We start from the raw sequence: 21,894 nt of genomic DNA, 5'->3' as shown, positions 1-21,894 counted from the left end.
TTTTGTTCTGCCCTGGCCACACACACCAGCTGCACAATTCTCTATCACTAACATGAGCCAGATTCAGGAGGATAGGTCTTTCTGCTTCTCATCCTTCTCCTTGTCACTACTTTTACAAGCACTGTGTGACTTGTCAGGCATTCCTGGTCACCAGAAGAGTGGCACTGGGCCCACCAGGACTTCCTCACCTGTCCCTGGCAGAGAGGATCTTTTCTTTGAGTTTGTTCCTGGGGGGAAGTCTTGCTAGCAAGTGAAGACTGACAGTCTAGGGGTGTGCCTTCAACCACAAGTTTCCATTCTCACCCTGTGTTAACATGGTCAGGCTATTTCCCTATCAGTGACACTTCGCACAAGCCATGTCCTTTGCTTTATTGAAATCTCCTGTGGCTGAGTGAGACACCCATGAAATTGCAGGGTTCTGAGCCCACAGCTCCACACTGTCTGGGCAGCGTGGTTGGAACATGGCATCACTGTTTGGCTGTCACCTTGTACACACCCTTATCTCTCTAGGGTCACTGCCTGAGCAAGTGCTCACACAGTGACCTTACTCAGGGCATTTCCTGGGAATGGGCAGGGCTCAATACCTACTACAGCAATGGCAAAGACATCTCAGGCTGGGTCAGCAGCCAAGGGAAAAGCCAGCGCCTGCCTCTGGGAGAAGGTTTCACAGATACTCTACCTGCTAGAGATCTCATACTCTTGAGCATCTACGGCACAGGGAATTCCTGCAACAGTGACAGTTTCTGCAATGTCTTGATGTTTCTGCCCGAGGTTTGAGCCAGTGATGGTGATTCTAGTGCCACCTTCCACTGGTCCAGACAGGGGGTACACCTGCAAAGACATCCGCGCACGTGTAAATGTCACAGTATCCCAGACCTCCACAGTCTGGTGACTGATCTACAGCACAGGGCCCTTCAGCTGCCCTGCTGCAAACTCTGCCTGTTCAGGTCACTGCTGTTGACTCCTTTTACTGGCTTGGACTAGTCCCAGGCTGCAGCCTCATCAGAAGGAAGGCCACAAAGAACATCACAGTTGGAGCCTTCTTTCCCGTACCTCGCTGATGCCAGCAGTCCCCACCCAGAGGTGATAAGCCACTCAGAAGGCAAAGACTGCCCTACTTTGCCTTCCCATCAACATGCTGACCACTCCACAGGGCATTTCTGCTGAAGAGTGGGAATGCACAAGCCAATACATGTTACTAGTATTGAAGCAGCAAGCACCATTCCCCCTCAGCATCAGGACAACAATGAATTGCATGCTGCACAAATGTCAAAGCTCTGTCCCTGAGCAGCATCCAAGGTAAACTAAGACAAGATGCAGCACATGGATGTTGTGTGCCACTGAAGGGAGGACAAGCTGACAGCAAAAGGGACACATGGCTACAGACACTTGTCATGTGGCAGTTAGCAAGAAACATTTAAAATAAACAGACAAAAATAATTAATTCCAGGAACTTGTCATGCCTTTCCCATCATTGCTATGCTGTTGTCATTAGGTTTTACCCTCCTCTGCCCCAGGCTTAGTTGGGCCAACCTGTTTCAGGGTCTGGCTCGGGACAGTTGGAAGATCCATCCTGTGGACTATTTCCCAGCTCCTAAATGATTCTGGTGTGCCAGTTTCAGCTGAGATACAAATGAATCATTCCCCACTGTTCTCTATCAGCAAACTGAAAGCCCAGCAATAACAGTCTAGAATCCTCACAACACTGAGGGACTCCAATTGAACTTCCTCTTCAGAAGGTCAATAAATTAATGAGCTGCACTGTTTGCACTCTGAGTTCACAGCCCTTTGATTTCCACTGCAGAATGGAGCCCTCCTTGCCCTGTGTGCAGTACACCAGTGAGCAAATTACTCACAGAGTGAATGAGAGGTGCTGGACACAGGTCTTCGATTTCTTCCTTGCAAGAGCCCCTGAAGATACAGCTGGGGTTGTCACCTCCACACCACACACAGTTGTACTTTGAGTCAGCTGTTTGGCAGCGGCTACAATCAGTGTGTCCCACAGAGCAGTTGTAAAAAGTCACTGCAAAGGAGAAAAATTCAGAGGTACCTGCAAACATCCCCACAGAGCACAGCATAACCCAGCAACCTGGTGTCTTGTACAGACCCCATTCTCCTCCTGCCCCTGTGACAAGTGACAGAAGTGCAGCTCTGCTTTCCTTAGTTTTCTTGTGATAGGACTACCACAAATATAAAAAGCCTCATTTGAGGATTTCTCAATTCCCTTGCACCTCATCTGCTGTGTTTTTACGGGGAGGGTGTTGCACGCCTACCATGAAGATCTGCAGCACTGTCCACTCGAAGGTGCCGTCGCCTCTGCACAAACACCACAGCATTGAATTCAAGTTGAGGTGCTGTATAACTGTACTGCAAAGACAAAGATCATCAAGAGGACTTAACAGAAGCAAAAACAAACCAGCTGAATAGGCAAGAAGCACCAGCACCCATGCTGAACAGTGCATGGCACAAACAGCCTACATGGAACTTCCATGCATGTAGACAAGGCAGTGCTAGTTGGGGCAGTGGCAGCACAGGCTTGTCCTCATGGTTCACAGTCACAATTCTGCTCTAGAAAGAGTAGCAGGTTTTGGTTCACTAAGATGAACACTGAAAATCAAGTCTGTGCTCACAACAATACTTGTCTAACTTCCTAACTGCATTCCTAAGTGGCCAATTCCTATCTACAAGCCACCTGCTCAGAAAGCTGCTCAAGCTGGCATTTATGTAATTTCAGTAGAGCTGACAATGTAGGATCACAATTGGTCTGCAGGGCTCGTGCACAAGAGCCTGTTTTGTTCTTCTCTCTTAACTATATGAGTTTGTAAACCAAAAATAACATCTCTGCTTGCAAATCTTGCCTTAAGTAAAATTCACACAGCATCCAGAAGTGTACATGTCTGTTTTAGTTTTCCCTGATAATTTTATAATCTACAGGCCTGCTTCTATCACCAAGGACAAAATCAGTACTACAAAACAGCATTTTTCTTCTCACAAAAGAACAATCATCACAGGAGTCATGATGCAGAGAACGGCAAACAACAGTGCCTCAAGCTAAAGCAGGAGTGGCACCATGCTGGCCAGTTCAGAGACAGCACCATCCCTCTTACAGCTAGTGCAGCAACAGATCATGTAGCTCAGACTGCACAATCTTCCTGATGTTGAAGGTACCAGTACTGGCAGGCAGCAGCATCATAGCTGCAGGCCCCAGAGTGCTAAATAGTCTACAAATACTTTTGCAAAATATGCTCTTTTCTCCAGAGCTTGCCTTCCATCCTATTCTCTCGCTGAGCAAAACCAGCACCTGTGTGAACTGTGAAATGGCACAGCACTCACCTGGTTCATCTGGCAGGTGATATAACAGAGGGACTTGTTTGTTTCTTCTCCTTCCACATAAGCTTCCATCACCACTGTCCTCCCCTCCAAATTCAAGACACACTCATAGTCCCACTGCTGGTCCTGCAGGAGACATTTGGCACCATTCCTCAGTGACACAGAGCTTTGGGCTGCACGGGTGTTGTCCTGCCTCTCCAGTTCAGCACCTTTCCCCAAGGCACCAAGCCAGCAGCATGCTCCTCTCATTCCCCTCGTTATGCCAACTCTATTCTATATTCAAGGGCTCTCTATGCAGTGACTGCCTCCATGTATGAAGGGCAAACCAACACAAAACACCTAGAAAGGAGCATGTGTGTCACTGTGAGGAGAACTTAGCGCAGAGGGAGAAATAAAAAAAACCAAACAGTAGAACTGTGAAGCTATGCCAGTACATCCCTGTGAAACACTAGCTTGGAGGTGAAGAATAGAGTACACAGATTAGGAGAGAGAGCATATCAAAACCATTAAGTGTGTATTTCTCCTCCCTGTCTCTTTCCTGTAAACTTTCCACCAAATTGCTTAGATACTTCCTGTAAAATAGCTAGATATGCATCTCTCTGGAACCAGCTCTGCTCCTCTGAGCAGTGCAGTACATCAGGTTTAATGTATAAAGTAACAATTAGACTGTGGGCTGCATGTTTTGGGTTGTTTTTTTGTCAAAGGTTACTAAATCATCTTCTGTCTTGAGAAGCAAAGAGAATTTTTATCAGAGGCACACCCAAGAAACAGCTGTCAAGGGTGGTTTTCCCTACTGCAGAAGTTTCAGGTATGGCAGGAATAGCCACATTAACATGATCATGCCAGAAAGGAAAGGGAACAGATGACTCGTCTTTAGTTTATGGAAAGACAAACAAACAGGATGGATTCAGCAGAAAGTTATTCTAAGAACTACCATCTGCAGTGCAGCACAGGTGCAATTTAATCCAAATACATGCAGATCTTCTCCAGCAGGTTGGTGCACACCTGTACTCTCCCTTTCTCTGGGTGACCTTCTACACATGAATACATCCAGTTATGGAATTCTTTACGCACAGAAATAGGTTATTCCTCTAGGAGAAACCTAGGCAGAGTTACACCTGTATCTTACACATATTTTTAGCAGCCCAGTGGCCAGGTTGTCCGAACAGTGCCCTGCATTAATGCAACTTCTTGATGGTGATGGCATTGAGCTGACTACCTGATAGAGGTGGAAGTTCTTTCCCAGCAGGGTTATCTTCCTCGCCACATTGACTGGAAACAGTGAAGATCCCTGGATTCCCTGCACACAGGGACATGCATTTGGACCCCAGCTAGGTTCTTCACTCTGAAAAAAAACCCACAGGACACAATCCCTCCTGTGTGCTGAAATACTAGATTAGCAATCTGTAAGAAAACTTCAAAGAGTTACAGCCTTAGACTGTGAATTACAAAAGGCCAGTAACTTACCTCCTCCCAAAACTCAGGGGCATCATACTGATAATCAAGGTCAGGGTGAAGGATCCTGGGAAAGTCAGGGACATCCCTTTCTGAAGAATCACCATCACCCGACAGAAGAGTAGAAGCAGAGAAAAGAGATGTGTCATTCTCAGCCTGCAGTAAATCCATCCAGTCCTCTGTGTCCTGGAGCTCTGTCAGCCACTGTGGGGGAGCTGACGTTGGGAGCCCTGAAACAGGGAGCTCAGTTCCTGGCGATCCAGGAGTATCATCATCAGAGACAACAGGGCTCCCTGGCACCTGGCTGGGGGTCTGGGGAGATGAGATGGCAGATGTCAGTGCCTCTGTGGTAGGAAAAGGACTTGGAGGCCACTTGAAACTTGTGACATGAGGGGAAAGTGTTACAGCTGCCACTGGAGAGGTGTGCAGAGGGCTACCCCCGAGGGTGGTGGGTGGGTCTGTGTGCCGGGCCTCCTGGGCCGTGGCTGGCCCTTCAGTGGGCAAGGCTATGTGATCCATGTTCTTAGACGGGCTGGAGAAGACAGGTGCAGCAGGAGAAGTTGTCTCTGGCACAGTGACAGGGTTGTCTGCCGGCGGTGGCAGCGGGGCCTCTGTGGCAGCCTGCAGAGAGGCGCCCTCGGTGGGCAGGCTCAGGCGGGTGTAGCTGGGGCTCTGCGCCAGCTCCGTCGTCGCCTCCCAGGCTGCGGAGGGCGTGACGTGGATGGCCTCCGTGTGGGGCACAGTGCTCGGGCCCACGTGCACAGGGGTGGTGACAGGTTTTGTGGCCATGGTGGGGGCTGCAGTGGAGGATTTGGTGAGGGGAGCAGCTGAAGAGGGATGCACAATCGAGATTGGGATTTGAGCCTAGAAAGAAACAACACGGTGGGATGAGAAGTGGGAAAGAAATGAAACAATAAAACCCAAGCAGAAAAACACTCTGTATGACTTCCCATAGACAAGATGGTGTTCCACCCTCTGGATTTTAATGAGAGCTATATCTTGTACCATCTCGTGTGACGGGATTAGGGAATGTTCACAGTGCAGAAGACCCAGCAACACTCCCTCTTCCCGCAGATGCCTGCACTGGCCTCCTCTCAGAGGGAGGTCTGCTAGTTTTCATCCTTCACAAAAATGCAAGGCCACCTGGGGCAGCCACACACTGGGCACGTGTTCCACCTCCCTGCCAGCTTGCTCTTGTCCTTCTACTTTGACAACACTGGCTGTACAGCCCCAGGACAGTGACCTGCTTCATCTGATGGCACTTCCCCAGAAACCTGTAGTATCTATCAGGGATGCAGAGCCTCGTGTCACTCCAAGGAGAGCTCCTCTTTGCTCCAACAGCTCACCTCCTTGCTTGATGTGACTGACAGCTGCTATTTTACCTGAGAAGAGATCTGACCCACTGAGGCTGTGAGAGCACACAGGACTAGGACTGAGCAGGAGACATACCCTTTCATTGTAGATAATGGTTCCCTCCTCACAGGTTGCTTTGTGGGTGCAGAGGTGCTGCTGGATGCACCAGTTACATCCCCAGAGACTGCTCACACATTTCTGGCACCTGGAGGAAGGACAGAAAAGCAGTTGCTAAGACAGGACAACCCAGAAAGGGACAGCCACCCTCCCTAAAACTACAGAAGAGAAAAAGCAGGTGCTCACGGTGCCGATTTCCACAGCAGGGCCACTGCAGCACAGTCATAGAAAGAGAAGTCCACAGAAGCAATGAAGATGTCATGGAAACGCACTACAAGCTTTATGGTGACATGATCTGAAAATGAAAATAAAAATTTCTTAGAAATGGAGCCCCTACAAGTTTGCCATACTGTTAGGAGATGCAGCATGCTTTAGGATAGACACTGTCAAACCCTGAGGCAGATTCCCTTCCATGCTTTTAGCACTCAATCACTGGATTATCCTACGGACACTAAAAACAGGTTGGACAAGTTCATCAGGAGTAGTTTGTGACAGCTCTTGCCAACCCATGGGAAAGAAGCCTAGTCTGAAGATCTGTCCACCTTTATCTCTGTAATTCCACTGCCATCTCTGTATTACAGGAAGAAGTAACATTGAGGCTCAAAGCTGATTGCCTTCTTTTGTCATCCAAAGGAAAATGAAACCTTAGAACTGATGTGCCCTTCACATGCTGCCTTTACCTTGAGAGCTTTGTTCTATGACCAGACTAAGAAGTGAGTCAGGAAAGAGGTTTATAAGATTTGTAATCTCACTTGACACGACTGAAGGCTTATCTGCTTTAAAATCCAGGTCTCACATCAATTACAACCCTCAGGATAGCCCTGTTCTCTTTGGGAAGAGACTGTCACTATTTTCTGTAGACAAAATAGCTGCAGAGATGGTCAAATCTTACTGCAGCTGATAACATCAGCTGGAAGGAGATATTTTGCATAAGACAGTATTAAATCAGCTTAATAATCTCATCCCAGACAAATGCCTTCAATTTTAGAGTTGGTTACTAGTTCTCCAAGTAATAGGAGCATACTGCATTCTCTGCTCAATCCCAGGAGCTGCTGTTTCTCTTGGGCAGTTTGCAATATAAGTAAGTAACAAGAACCTTGGGCACTGTTCCTCTCTGAGATTTCAGAGCTCCTCTTGCAAGCAATCTCTAGTCACAGCAAAACAATCAACATGTGAAGAATCAATCAGGTCTAAGCTGGGTTCCTGGCAGGATGGCAAGGGAAGCAGTATGCTAACAAAACAGTGATGGGGGGTGCATTGAAACCCAGGATGTGCAGAAAATAAGGGTATATCCTATGCAGCTGGAGGCTGGAGTCATTGCAACACTGCCAACTCCTATTACTGTCACAGAGGTGATTGCATTTGGCAGTGGTGGAAGGGCTAACACCTCCCAGGATTTCAGGGTTATGACACCATATTTATAAATACTCCTTTCTCCAGAAAGGCCCCTATTTCCCATGACCACCAATAATGCTGTTTGACAGTACAGAAGATGAGGTCGAGCACTTGCAGATTGAGAGCAAGAGTTTGCGCTACTAACTTGGAGCTCAACAGCTACACATGATGGATGAGCTGGTATGCAACCTTTAAAATAAAGCTGGAAAATGGCAAATATTTTAGTGAACTGGGGAAAGTATTATAAGTAGGAATAGGAAAGTGCTGGTATCTGAGGCCCTAATGAGATCTCATTTAGAAAACAATGTATGAATCTGTTTACCAGCTTCAAATTCATCTTAGCAGAGTACAGAAGCCATGCAAGGAATAACAATACAGTGAAGGAGAGAGGAAGTCTGAGAAACAAGAGAACATGAAGAAGAAGCTGGCACAGTTAAACAGCAAAGCTCTGTGCTAGGAAGGCCTGGCCATAGCTCACTGAGTGGGAGAAGCACTGCGGAAGCAAAGGGACAACACAAATAGATCAAACGGACAGAAACCATCCACCAGCAAGCTCATGCCACAGAACAGGAGCTACTTGATAAGTCTCAGACACAATATGAGAGTAATGTAGGAAAGGTATCTTGCAATAAAAGCAAGGCTGACTTACAAAGCAGTTGATAAGAATATCTGAAGCCTAGAATAATGAGAACTAGACTGTGGCTTTATCTACACTGATTTTTTACAACTGTGCTTACATTCAAGCCCATATGACTAAACAGAGAAGCAAATCCTGCCCACTCTGCTTGCAGTGGCAGTGCATGAAGCCCTCTTCCCTCTGCCTGACCACCCTGAATGGAGATCTGGTGAGTTTGTTCCAGACAAAAGCAGCGTGAAAGCCAGGTATTAAAATGCTGCAAATAATATTGAAAATGAAGGAGTTTGAATGAGTGTGTTTGCTGAGTTCTGGTGTCATGTTATGTCCATGGAGATTGCTTCATACCTATTAGCCAGCTGCATACTTGCACAGAAAAATCTGTTCAGCCATTTAGGTGAATGGTGTGGAATGTGTCCCAGTGGACACCTGCCTTTTACTTCAGATGAACAAGCTCTTTGAAGAGATCAGCTCATCAGAGCTCACACTGACAGGCTGGGTAAAATCCAATGCAAAGAAAACAAATTGAGAACTTTCCAGGTTCTTTAGAGTGGCCAATCAGCAATACTCAGCCAGCTATTGTTCACAGGCTGACTGTGTATTTTCTGAGGCTATGCCCCATTACAGATTTATTTATATCTTTAAGGACTCTTCTTTAAGAGACTTTAAGGTCTCTTCTTGCCTTTCCTTATGTGTACTTCCTTCTCCCACTACATGGATTTTGAGAAGGCTGTGCTTTGCTTGGTTTTAATAATAAAGCAATATTTATGAGAGTTTTCTCCCCAGATTTAGGAAAAAGCTGCCAAACCAGCCACTCTCTAGACTGCATTTCAGATCACATTCAGATTTGCATACACCCCTTCAAACAGGATCTCCTTTCCAACTATCAGAATTTGGCACTGGAATTTGGCAACAGCCCAAAATAGCACAGGATGTGTGTGACACAAGTAGAAAGCAAACAGATATTATGAGGAATGAAATGAACACCTGCTGACAGTCCACATACATTCATGGCTATTAATCCTGGCAATTTGATGGCCTACAACATACTTTCTCCCAACAATGTTATCAGAGCTATCATGCTCCATTTAAAGCATTTCACTAACCTGTTCCTGTTGGCAAAGCTGGTGCTTGGCTGGGATCTGGAGAAGGGCACATGATTCCTGACTCTGTCAGAACTGCTGGGCTTTCGTAATCTTCGAAATAACACGAGTAAAATTCTTCCTCACGCAGAGAAGGTAAGTCCGAGATGGCCAAGAATATCTGTCAGTTCAATAATAACCAGTAAATAATTTGCCTTAATTTAATATAATTTTCTTGTTCTGTTTTTTTCAAGAATCTCATAAAGTAGTTACCTACAGAAATGCTCATTTTCCTATAATGTCTCCTAGGACTGACTGTTCCATTCATCATCTCTTGCTATTCCCAAACTGAACTTGGCATCCCTCCAGCAACCGACAACTTCCCCCATTGCCCAAGCCTCTAGCAAAAGACAGGTTCTTGCCACCTCCTGACACAATGACAGACTTCAAATCACTCCAGCACCTTCTTAGCTTTTCTGTCAGCTATCACATGCCAGACAGGAGCTGTAATTTTGGGCCACTCCTTTCAGGGCTTCCTGACAGCAAGTGACAGAAACACTGGAAGCACAGGCACAGGCACCTTACAGATACTAAAACAAGGAGGATCCCCATCCAAGCAGGCATCACATACTCCAGAATACCCAGTAACTCTAAGCAAACAAGGACATTTAGTTTCAGAGAAAACAAAGAAACAACCAAACAACTGAATGAACAGCTTGGCTGCCCCAGGAGATAAGTCCCTCATGTGAGGCAGACAATGTGCCTGAAGGTTCAGTGTTTCAGCACTCCAGTGAAAGCAAGAGAAAGACTTGTGACTCGTCAGTTTGCAGAATACTTTCTACAAGCTTGAGCATCATCAGATGATCACCCCCACTCACATTTCTCTTTTCCTCTCTGCTGATATTGGCTGGAGTTAGTGACTGGACAGACAGACACTGCTGTGTAGAGTTAAAGCTCCAGAGCCACTGCTCACTCAGCCTGGACCGCAAGCACTCGGAGCGACGGCTGCACCTGCAGGGAAACAGCAAGAAGCCCAGTGAGAGACCTGAGCAGCAGCTTGTGCTTGGCTTTCAAGCAGACACTGCCTGTCTCAAGCCTTCAAGCCTCGCTAGAGTCTTGGGGAAGCTGCTGCACAAGCCACTGAAGTCCCAGCCTCCCACCACCTTCAATAACAGGATGAACTGTTGTGAAATTATGGATAGGTAAGCACTTCTTGGGCTTCAGGGGTCATGAACTAATTCCTGTGACTTTCTACAGAGAAGCAGAGCCAGCAGGCAGACACAGACACTGGAATAAACCATGTCTCATTAAGTAACATCAGTAGGGGAACAAGTAGTGAAAGAGTGCTAAATAAGGCACCAGAAGAAGAGACAAGACAGTTTCTCTAAATGTGCAATGTGGTAGTTTGAGCTGAAGTCAGACTAAAACCAGGCTGAAATCTAATGAACAGTAGAATCATGAGTGGTGCCAAAGACCCAAAAAGCAATGGAAAGATGCCCCTGTGTGCAACTGCTATTGCTGCTGGCAGTGTTTTAGGGAAGCAGAGAGAGGAATGGTAAGTTAGAGCAAATATCCCATAAAGAAACTAAAAATAATCAAAACCTAGACAGAGATATAAGGAAGAGAGTAAGCAGAGATAATCCCTAGTCACTCTCCCTCCACAATCCTTACAGGTGAAGAGGGATCTATCTTACCTTCCCTGAAGGACACACCAGCCACAGTAGGGATCTTTCAGTGCCAGACAGGATTCACAGTCCAAGTACAGGGAACATTCCATTATGGGAACCTTTACCACCTGTCAGAGAAAGAAATGAAAAGTGGAAAACACAGCACACACAACACAGCTCCCAGGTCATTGGCTTCTTATGCCTAACTAGCAAGTCTCATCATCCACATGCTCATCAAAACAACTTTTTGATCCTCAATTTATCCTCCCTTAAAGACAAACAAAATAGGAACAAGTCTCCAGAGCCCATTTGAATGGCCATTTCACATATTGGTGAAGGGACATCTAAGCATCAGGCTATAGAGAGACACTGAGGAAAGCAAACTGTATTGCTATTCATTGATTATTCTGCAACACATTTGGCAAGGAGGAAATCGTATTTAGTCATAAAACTGCATTTTAACAAAGTGAATTATAGAATAGCTGACTGAATATCATCCACTCTTTTCCTTTTCTGGACTCTGTCATGCGAGATGATCTCTCCTGACACAGAGGTGACTGAAGCTGGAGACAGCAGCTACAGCTGAGTCCTCTGAACCCATTTGCACTATTGCCCAGCTCTACCTGGCAGAACTACCATTTTGACTGAAAATAGACCCTGAAGCTTTGATCAATGTGGAACAAAAACTTTATGCCATCTTGGGGTAAATTTTACTTGCAAAATTCTTCTGCTTTAACTTACCATCCTTGCTGATTTCAGCCTCTTGCCCTCTTTAATCTGCTAACTACACTTCAGCTACTACTGTCAGCTACTTTGAAATACCAACTTCTAATCCCAGACCTATTACTTTTGCTAAGTACATGATTTAATTTGCATACTTTAATTGGCAGAATAACTACTGTTAAGGATATATTTCAGATTTCCCTAATCTTCTTCCACTCACAGATTTCAACTCCTGCTTTGAAGTGTTACAAATTTTACAAGTATCTCAAAGTGCACTGGGGGAGTAAAGGGAAGCAGTGGCTCTCATTTGTTGTTTGTTCTTTCCTTCAGAGTAATTCAAGGACTGCTTTTCCTTTGCTAGGAGGATCCTTTTCTTTCCAGTTCAAGGAGTTGATACAAGTGGTGGTAAAAATCCTCTCAAATAAAGTATCCATAGCTGGATTTCCTACTCAGCAGACACCAACATCCCAAAAGCCTAAGGCATTGCAATGCCTCTTCTCCTCCAACTGCCTCTAGGCACAAATAAAATTACAGAAAGCAGGGGTAAAGAGAAAGGTGCCTCATATGGGTCCTTCCACAGACTGATTTCATCTGCAAGACTGTTATTATATCCCTGGTCAGAGAACACCTCTGCTATCTGAAGACATTTCCCACACATTTCTGCTTTTTGTAGGTTACAGAAGAACAGCTTGGTCTTTTAACTGATTAAAAACAGAAGTGACACAAAATCTCTTTTCTCTTTTTAAGCTCCTGCAAAACCAAGATGGGTCACATGTGAACCCAGAGGCTTTCTTCTGCTCAAATGGAGATGCAAACTGTTGTCCAAACAGTTCCTGCTCAACAAAGGAATCCAGGAATTGGTGGTCCCTTGTATTCATGCCAGCAGAGCAGCTTTTTACAGCCTGCAGTTCACATTCCTCCATCACTGCTGATACAGCCTGACAGACTTCAGAAAATGCACACACAAACAAGCCATGGATTAGGCTAACAAGGCTTTCTCCAGCTTTTGGGAAAGGTCAGTCCCCACTCCTGTAAGAAGAGTGGCAGGCAGCTGCTGCCCAGCACAGGCTTAGCCAGGTGCAGTTCCCCTTCCTCCCCTGCTCCTGTCAGCAGTTTGTCTGGACATCTAGTGTTTTCAGCTCCTCTGTGGAAAGGATTGTATTGCTCTTACCATTGACTGGGTCATGACAAAGAGGTGCTCCTGCAACTGGTCGAACAGCAGGTCTCCACTCACCATGCTGTTCACCTGGATAGATACTGAAGCATAGGTGTGTGCCTCTCCCTGGGCTCCCAAGTACACCTGCAAGAGAGCCACAGTTGTGAGCAGGCAAAGCACTACCACAGGAGCTGGGGGCACCTGTTCTACAACAGGAACAAACTGGAACTGCTGCTGTGTGCAAGGGTTTTAACCTCCCATGAGAACCTCTGTGCAGTGACTTCAGTCACGTGAAGCACATGGCCAGAAATACCTGTGCAGGATGCCCCAGCCTTGCTGCTGGCTCCGTGCAGATGTAACCAAAAGCAATGTGACCACGTTTGGGGCATTCACGTTTTCCACAGGCAGTACAGGGTGAGAAGAGACCATCTGATAGTAACAATCTTTAGTAGGAACCCAACTTCCCAAAGAAAAAGAAAAACTGTCCTTTTCCCCTTTTACCCGAGCACTACCCTTGGTTAGTTTTATCCTTTTTGCTGCATGTAGATCATACCTTGTGCAGCCTTCCTCTGCTGTCTCCAAGAAAAGCAATGGTGTGGCCATCTTCCACATTCACTGCCACAGCTGTCAGACGGGCCTCAGTTTTCTCCAGGAGAGGGGCAGCTTCCAAGGGCACCCGGCTGGCCATAGGGCTGGGAGTGTGGTCAGAGCCACAGGGGTAGGCATACAGGGTGTCCTTTTGGGAGGAGTGAAAAGAACAGGGAAATCAGTACCAAAAAAAAAAGAGGTACAAATAACGTTAGCTCATTTAACACTTCCCATCATCCCCCTTCCACCTGAATTCTCCAGCAGTGAATTCAGCTTTAGCCCCTCGTAAGCTTTTTTTACTGAGGGCAAAACCACCAATATTTTAATAATTAGTTTAGGTACGATAACTGTCTGTACCCTCACAGAATCCTGCAGACATTTCAGCCAGTTCATTCAGCATCAGTAATGAAGTGCATTGAAATTCCTGCAAGTTCTCCAAAAAACATTGCTGTTACACACTGACATGACTCTACTTTGGGGAAGATTAATTGTGTTTTTCTGAGCAAAGGAAAAAGAAGAGAATTTCTGTTTCCAGTGCAAAGCCACCTTGAGACAAGTTCCACCTCAAGCAATTTGCATGGTTTTGCTGTAACACCTGCAAGTTAAATTCTAAGCCTGAAGTAGAATCCCAGTGCATCAGGACATACATAAACACAGGGTGGGACACAACCTGCTCCAAAGAGCTTACTAACTGCACTTAGGAATCAGAGAGCAGTGCAAGCGACATCATTGCACACTGCTTCAATCCTTCTAAGTCTTGTGAGAGTTCTGAACATTAACTCCACTGCTCTGTGCAGAAACAATCAATCATTCTTCTGTTCCAGTTGGTTCCCTCCCAGTGCCACCAAACCTTCACTTACTGTATTCTAAAGAAGGACAACGAAAGCTGCAAACTTATTTACTATTTGTTGTGTGCAGAGAAAAGATATCCCATTATGATTCATCTTTTTCCTAAGTAACAAACTCAGTCTTGTCTAGGATAGTTCCTGTGTTGCTTTGCATCTTTCTTGGTGCCTTGTTCCATGTCCATGTTAATTTTACAGTATCCTTTTGGAGACTGAATGCAGGATTGTTCACTCAACAATTAGTATCTAAAACACCATTTTTTAATTGATCAGTGTCTTGTCTTCAAACAATGTGGCTTGTGTAAATTCAAGATTTTTTTCATCATGAAATCCCTTATAATGTTTTCACTGTCCTCTCCAGCCCCTTTACTAATTACTCTGACAAAGCTAAGCGTGGAGCAGCACATTAACTGTGCAGTCCATACTGACTCCAGCTCTCTCTCTTGCCTCAGGCTATGTGGTTCAATTTAGACTCCTTGTAAGCAGGGTTACATTTTCCTTCTGCCTGATGTCTGTGGCTTTGCATTTGGCAGCTCAGGCTGCACGGTACCAACCGGCACCAGGCAATGGAGCTGCCCCCATCAGAGACCCATGATAACAGCACCTCATGGCATTCCTGAGGTGTCTGCTTATCTCCACTCACTGACCCCACGGAAAACCTGGCCCTCTCTCCCCTCTCCTCCCATTTCTCTTTTTTAAAAATTTTTAAAATCTTTTTTTTGTGTGGTTTGTGTTGTCATTGGCTTTGTTTGTTTTTTAAATACTTGACTACTTCATGGAGAAACTAGAAGCAATCGGCAGCTTTTAGGAAGGTCTATGGAAATCCCACATTAAAACATATTTAACCTGCTCAGCTCTGTTCCCGTCTCAAATGCATTGTTATCTTAGCAGGGAAGCAAGGCTTGACACAGCAGTCCTATTAACAAACCATGCCAGTTAGACTAGCACTGCTTTCAGTCCAGTGCTTCATTGTTTTCCTTTCAAATACTACTTCAATTATTTTTCTTCACACTTGGTGTAAGGTTCTGACAAAGTCTGAGGAGGTTATAGCTTTTAATGATTGCTAGTTCTTACCATCCTCTAAACTAGCATTCATTTTTAGTAATATACATTTTTCTTTCCACCTGCCATTTGATTTTTAAGCTTCTTCCAATCATCTTCTTGTAGCTTAAAGACTTCTATTTCTCCAGCTATCCAATTCCTATAATATTTATTAGAAAGCAGGCCACTGCCAAAATTCCATGCTCCAAAGCATTAAGTCCTTATTTTGAATGGGATTCTAGATAACTTTTGCAACCTTTGTACAAATTCTGGAGCCTAATGACCCCACTACTGGCTGATTTTTCAAAGACTGCTTAAAAAATGTCCACATACAAGTCAGAAATATTTGTAACCCAGTCGTGCTCAGCGCTGCTGGTGCCTTTATGTGATGGCAAGGGCAAGTCACCTCACACACAACATTTATCTACCATAAACCAACGTGACCTGTGCAAGCTCTCCCAGCACTGGCACAGCCCAGCCATGGCCTCACAGGGGCTGTCTGTATAAAGCACTTATATAAATTTACATAGAAGCTCTTTGAATTGCTTGCAATGAATAACAACTTGGCAACGTTGCAGAAAATGCACTTGAGGAATCATCCAGTGTCTTAATGAAATGCAGCAGCTGCTCCTGTGAATTCTGCTGTGTGTATCCTATCTGCACAGGTAGGAAACAACAATGGACAAGCTATATCTATGCATGAAGAGGACTAAAAACAAAAGGACAAGATACATGCCTTGAAAACTACACCCACAGAAGACATGCAGCCTTCCCAAGCCTTGTAGAAATGTTTCACACTTCCAATTTATCAAGTCACTAAACAGCATCTACACAGCCTCCTGCATCTCATAACTAATGAATCTCCAGCAAACTGAACAAATGAACTGGGTCTGAAATCCTTATAAAAACAAGTTGGTTTTTTTTTTCCCAGTTCAAGGGATTGTATTGAACTGTAAAACTCAATTTTAGCCTCTTTTTTTGGACTGAAACTCAGAGGCAGAGCTAACTAAGGAAAAGGGCATACCTTATGCATTAGTTGGTTGGGAGGCAGAAAAATATGAAATTAATTAGCATTATCCTTACATTCAGCATAAGCTGCCACCATTGAAAACAATCGTTCCTGCATAAAATGCCCGTTGACAGCCACTTCCACTCAGCCCTGACTGGAGCAGGCTGGAGCTGGCACAGACCTTTACATGATGTTGGATACAATGTGAACAAGCACTACCCCATGTGCTGAATGGTGCAGGATCAGGTTTGTTAGGACATTTACCTTTCATTGGACACACTTGTTAATAAGACATCACATTATGGTCAGCCCACTCAAGCCAAACCATCCAGCTGGGACCCTGGGATCGTGCACCAGGAATCACAGTCAGACTGCCTTTTTCTCCCACCCTGTGCATCCACTTCTCCATTGGATCAAATGGTATAAGGGTAGTCTACATCATTTTGAATGAAGGATTCATGTGCTCATACCTGTTCAACATTTAACTCCCCTTAAGCTCCCCTAAAAATCACTTGTGACAAGTCATTTCATGTGGCCTTTCAAAGGACTCGGGGGGAATGCCTAAGAAATACAGAGAAAGCAGGACATCAAGCTGGTCAGTCTCCTCCTTCCCAACTCTTACATACTCCTCCCACCCTCACACTCATCCTGCTCCAAGCCTGCTCTTTACCCTTCCCTTGTCCCACAAGTACTCTACAATCAGCTTTAGCTACTGAAAGGAAAACCATAATTTTAAGACTGGTTTTGAACCACACACCCAACCCCAGAAACTTCTAAAGCTCTGTGGTAACACTTTGCTCTTTGCAGCACCAGGCTGGGAAGAGGCAATTCTCTGGACAGCCTGTTCTGTGGAGGGAAGACACAAGATAACACAGTGCTCTGCTAAGGACCTGAAACGCCCTTGGTGCAAACAGGCTGCTCATAGTCACAGAGCCTTGTGCCAGGACACTGCATCCAGGAGAGCACTGCTGCCATGTTTGAATCACTGTCCCTGATTTTGCAGCTAGTGTGGCTGCCAGATGGTGAGAATTCAGGGTCACAGCCACTTTAGGTTAAATTTTTATCCTGCAACATCCCATCATGCTTTTGTCACTGAATGTAAAGGATTATCACCTCTTACAGCTCTGGAGAAAAAGAGCCAGCTCAGGAGAAGGTCCTTCTTGTGCCCAAAAGTCTGCAGGATTAAAGGAGTCTATAGGAAACTGGGATTTGCACAGAATCACAGAATTATTAAGGTTGGAAGGGACCTCTGGAGACCATCTAGTCCAAACCCTCTGCCAAAGCAGGGTCACTTAAAACCTGTTACACAGGAGCGCATCCAGGAGGGTTTTGAACATGTCTTTGTTGACACTTGGTTTTGCTAAGGTTTCTTTTTGTTCCTGAGTGCCCTTGAAGGAAGCTGTTGTGAGGTGCACTTCACCATAAGCAACAGGGACCCAGCACACCCCTTAAATTCCCTTCCCAACACACAGGACCACATACACATGCTCCTCTCCGTCCCTGCAGTGCAGACCAGGACATGACACAGATAAAGAACGACTTGAACAGGAGCTTCAGTGCCCTTGGCCTGGTATTGCCACAAGACAGGCCTCAGGGCCAGGTCACATCAGATGCTCTTCCCACTGTCACATACAGTTCCTCTCCCTCTGCAAGGAATCCTGCGCATGTGGGGCACAACAGACTGAGCCCAAAGGCTTTTAACCCAGATTTCAACATCCATCTGTATAAGCAAGATAACCTCAGGAACACAGAGCAACACAAGGACACGCTGCAGACTGCTCAAAAATACAAAGCCACTTACCGCTGGCAGCTGGACACAGTTGGAACTGACATCATACTCAATATATGCCACTTCTGTCCCTTCTTCTGACTTCCCATCTCTCATGTAGCAAACATCCCTAGTCCAGTTGGTCAGGCGATCCACCTCCTCCATTGTGTAGACACAGAGCGCAGATTCCTCGCTCAGTTTCCCAGAGGAAGCCTGCCAGGCAGAGAAAGCTGCAAACAGCACCTCGCCCTCGGTGTCCAGCTGTCCCTGGGCCAGCTCCTTTCCCGGCCGGGTGACATAGGCTGCCTGCAGCAGGCTGTATGTATTGGCTTTGCTCTGGCACAGCAGAGGTAACTCCACGTATGAGTAATAGTGGGAGTCATCCAGGCAGATGCGTGAGATGTAGGTCTTGTACTCACGTGACTGCGATTTGAGGTCCCGCCGGTAGAAGAGGAAATAGACACTGGAGTGGTAAGTGAAGGATTTAATGAAATGGTGGTTGTACTCTGAGAGCCGGCCCACAGCCAGTTTTGCTGTTTCTTCATAGGAGAAAATGGAGTGAGAATCTGTAGCTTGAACATCCCCTCCATGGGCCCTGAGATTCCGGGTTGTGATGGGAGGAATTCCTCCTCCCACTCCTCGGCTGGTGTACCCTCGTCCCACAAACAGCAAGGGCACCTCATCCTTTGAGTAGGCGATGAGTCCCACAGTGGTGATGTTGGGATCATTGGCAGCCACGTACTGAGTGTCACCAGGGCTCTCCGGACGGAAGAGGACGTGGTCGATGGACTCCAGGCTCCTCTTCTCACAGATCCCCTGGTGGACGCTGCCACACACAATGAGCTCCTTCTGCACAGTGTTCACCAGCAGCAGCTTGTTGTGATTGTCAGTGTGGTGTGCCTGAGGGCACTCCAGCTTTGAGACCGGTGGGAGGCAATCCTTACTGTCCAGAACTGGCCCAGTCTGAACCATGTTCTCCAACAGCAGGTCAGATGTCAGCTGAAAGAGAAAGTTGGTGGCCCCCAAGTAAACGGTCCCAGATTCCAAGTCCATGGACAGGTGGAGGAATTTTGTAGCATTGTGTGAGAATGTGACATACTGCAGTCCCCGTGGAATTGATGCTCCCAAGAAACAGAGAACAGGAAGGAGGAACGTTCCCAGAGGCATGGTAAACACTCTGCAAGAGAGGAAAGGCTGTTATAACTCCTTGGAACCAGAAGTAAAGATTTATACTCAAAATCCTTCAATAACACCCACAGCAAGAGGCCTTCAGGAGTATCAGAGATTTAATTCACTCAGCTCCACACCAAGATGACAGGCACAGCATCCTCAGGAGAAGCTGCAATGCTGCAAGTAAATGCAATATTGAAGCTGATCACTACTCTTGTAACATCAGAAAAATCCACATTTAACTCTACTCCTGCACAGCTGAGCTATGATGCTGTATTGAAAGTTCTCTAGGACAGGGCCAAATTTCCATAGGAGCCAGCACATTGCATATGGTATTAATGAGCAACACCACAGTAAAACAAACCACTGTCTAAGACAAACACAACCTGCAGGACCATTGCTTAAATAAACTGCAGCTGAGATCCAATTTGGAGCAAACTTACAAGCCCTTCACTCTGTATCTGATCTAGATATCATAATTAAACCCTCTCTTTGTTATCACTTACAGCTATCAACAGCCTCCTGTGCGTCTAAGGCTGTTCCACCCATGCTTCAGAAGAAACCTTCCCATGCCATCTCTGCCACTGAGCATCACCCACCCAAGCAGAGCCTGGGTGCCAGGATTAAGCTTCTGGAGTATCAGTCACATCAGCTCCTAGCCTCCCCTCTGGGGCTACCAGTCTGCCCTCAGTCCTGCCAAGCCACACTCTGTGGGACCCCATCTTCCTGGGAAGTTACACAGCACATCCAGGTGAGGGGGAGATCACCTTTACCTGTTCACCTATTACTGCACTCTCTGGGGTAGAACTCTCTTACTGACACTCATTTCTCCACAGCACTTCTCCCAGTACTGTGAAAGGTGATTTAAACGTGCCTGCTTTGTGGACAACGCTCCATTCCTTCCCATGTCTCAAAGTGCAAGCAAGTCCAGGGTAGATGTTGGACAGACCCAGGGAATCACCAGACCTGTTCAGCTCCTCTCCACAGAATATTTAGACCAACTCCTTTTGAAACCTACTGTGATCCACTCAAGTCATGCCATGGATGGGAACAACTGCTCTAGACAAGATGGGGAACCCCACAGCCTGGTGGAAATGTGGTAATAAGTACCTGCAACATTTAGATTAACACTTTCCCCATTGAGAGAGAGGGAAACAGCTGCAAGTACTCAATAATTTACTATGAGTACCACCTCATTTAAATTGAGAAGTAGGTGGTGATGCAGCTGTGAATCTATTTCCTTCCAGCCCTCCCTCCCTCTTGCAGGCAGGGTATCAAAGCTGCACAGAGCTGCACAGCTGCCAAGCTGGGTCAGAGGCTCTGTGGAGCTGATGAGTACAGTATCTCCTCCAGAACTGCCCTGTAATCTGCTGTGCTCATTTTGGCAACTCAGCTCCTCAGGGGTGATACTAATTTTGTAGTTAAAGTTAAGAAAACTATCATCACTTCCCTCTTAGGGCATCAGCCCTCTTGGGTCTTCCTCATAAGCTCAAAGTGATTTAGCTCAGAAGTGCTTAAAGCACAGAGGCAGAAAAAGATCTGCAGCATTTCAAGTGTAAACTACTCCAGCATTTACTGCAAGACTTAACCAATTTAGGCCACAAACTTCTCAACCTATAAACTGTGTCTTACACTCATTCTATACAATGCCCAGCACACAACGTGCAGAAAACACAGTAGCAATGCTGAGAACAATAGCTGTAAGACTCTAGATCCATCTTCTACTCCCCTGCTATTGCAAAAAAACTCCACAGAAGTCTGCTTTCTGGCTCCTTTGTCAGTAAAACTGGCATCTTTGCTCTACCTAAAGACCAGTTGAGAGGATTAGTTTACTTGTGAAATCCAGCGGATGGAAGGTATTATAAAAACAACACTTTATTAAATATAGGCTTTGTGAAGCTCTGGAAAAGCTCCACTTCACACGGTTCTTGTAGGTAAGTAGGCAGCACTGTCAGGATATGCCCAGGCACAGGAATGCTGGCTCTGGGCTGGCAGCTTTCTCCCAGAGCACACAGCCGCTGATTCACACCGCACCAGCACCGTGTTTAGGCTACGTGCACACTGGGGCTTTTGTTTGCCCTGATAATGGACACTTAGTGCTTTCTGCTTCAGAGCTATGAACACACTCTGCTTCACCCAGACTGGCAAACAGCCCTGAACTACCCTAGGAGTCTTTTCCAGAGTGGTAAGCGAGTGCATTGTAGCATCTGAGAGAAACCCTCACTGAAGGAAGGAGATCTAATTTGACTCTATCCCCTCAGGTTTAGATCAGCAGAAAAGATCTTGCTCCAACTCCAACACGACAGTTATTTTTAACACTTTTTCATCATTTCTGTTGGAGAGAACTTGATTTAAGGAACCCCCTAACCACACAATTGTCTCTATACCTCTGCACTGCCATCATGCAGATGTCGCGACGGCTTGTTGTGCGACTGTCTGGAGTCTCAGTTTCAAAGCTGAAAATGCCTGCAAACAAAAGAACAGGCTGATGGCCACCCAACAGCAGGAGCTTGACTATGTTGTGAACGGCAACAATGACATGGAGAAGAGAATCTTTGATC

The 21,894-nt window shown here is 45.9% G+C and overlaps 1 protein-coding gene across 4 annotated transcripts in view; it reads right to left on the bottom strand.

Annotated features, from left to right (window-relative positions):
- PLXNB1 (plexin B1) overlaps positions 1 to 21,894 on the bottom strand; it is a 73,626-nt gene that overhangs the window by 16,394 nt on the left and 35,338 nt on the right. For all 4 annotated transcript variants that reach the window (XM_030956508.1, XM_030956509.1, XM_030956512.1 and 1 more), the window contains 14 exons: positions 18,197 to 19,340; positions 13,466 to 13,648; positions 12,928 to 13,056; positions 11,061 to 11,161; positions 10,245 to 10,377; positions 9,391 to 9,547; positions 6,442 to 6,550; positions 6,235 to 6,343; positions 4,798 to 5,649; positions 4,550 to 4,675; positions 3,334 to 3,456; positions 2,274 to 2,367; positions 1,857 to 2,023; positions 680 to 831 (listed from right to left, as the gene is read on the bottom strand). In XM_030956508.1, coding sequence (XP_030812368.1) covers positions 680 to 831; positions 1,857 to 2,023; positions 2,274 to 2,367; positions 3,334 to 3,456; positions 4,550 to 4,675; positions 4,798 to 5,649; positions 6,235 to 6,343; positions 6,442 to 6,550; positions 9,391 to 9,547; positions 10,245 to 10,377; positions 11,061 to 11,161; positions 12,928 to 13,056; positions 13,466 to 13,648; positions 18,197 to 19,330 — 3,569 coding nt within the window. In that variant the 5' untranslated portion in view covers positions 19,331 to 19,340. The remainder of the gene's footprint in view (positions 1 to 679; positions 832 to 1,856; positions 2,024 to 2,273; positions 2,368 to 3,333; positions 3,457 to 4,549; positions 4,676 to 4,797; positions 5,650 to 6,234; positions 6,344 to 6,441; positions 6,551 to 9,390; positions 9,548 to 10,244; positions 10,378 to 11,060; positions 11,162 to 12,927; positions 13,057 to 13,465; positions 13,649 to 18,196; positions 19,341 to 21,894) is intronic.

Source organism: Camarhynchus parvulus, chromosome 12 (assembly GCF_901933205.1).
Source record: "Camarhynchus parvulus chromosome 12, STF_HiC, whole genome shotgun sequence".
NCBI classification, from domain to species: Eukaryota; Metazoa; Chordata; class Aves; order Passeriformes; family Thraupidae; genus Camarhynchus; species Camarhynchus parvulus.
The sequence above is the reverse complement of the archived record's forward strand: the minus strand, read 5'-3'. Positions and strand labels throughout refer to the sequence as shown.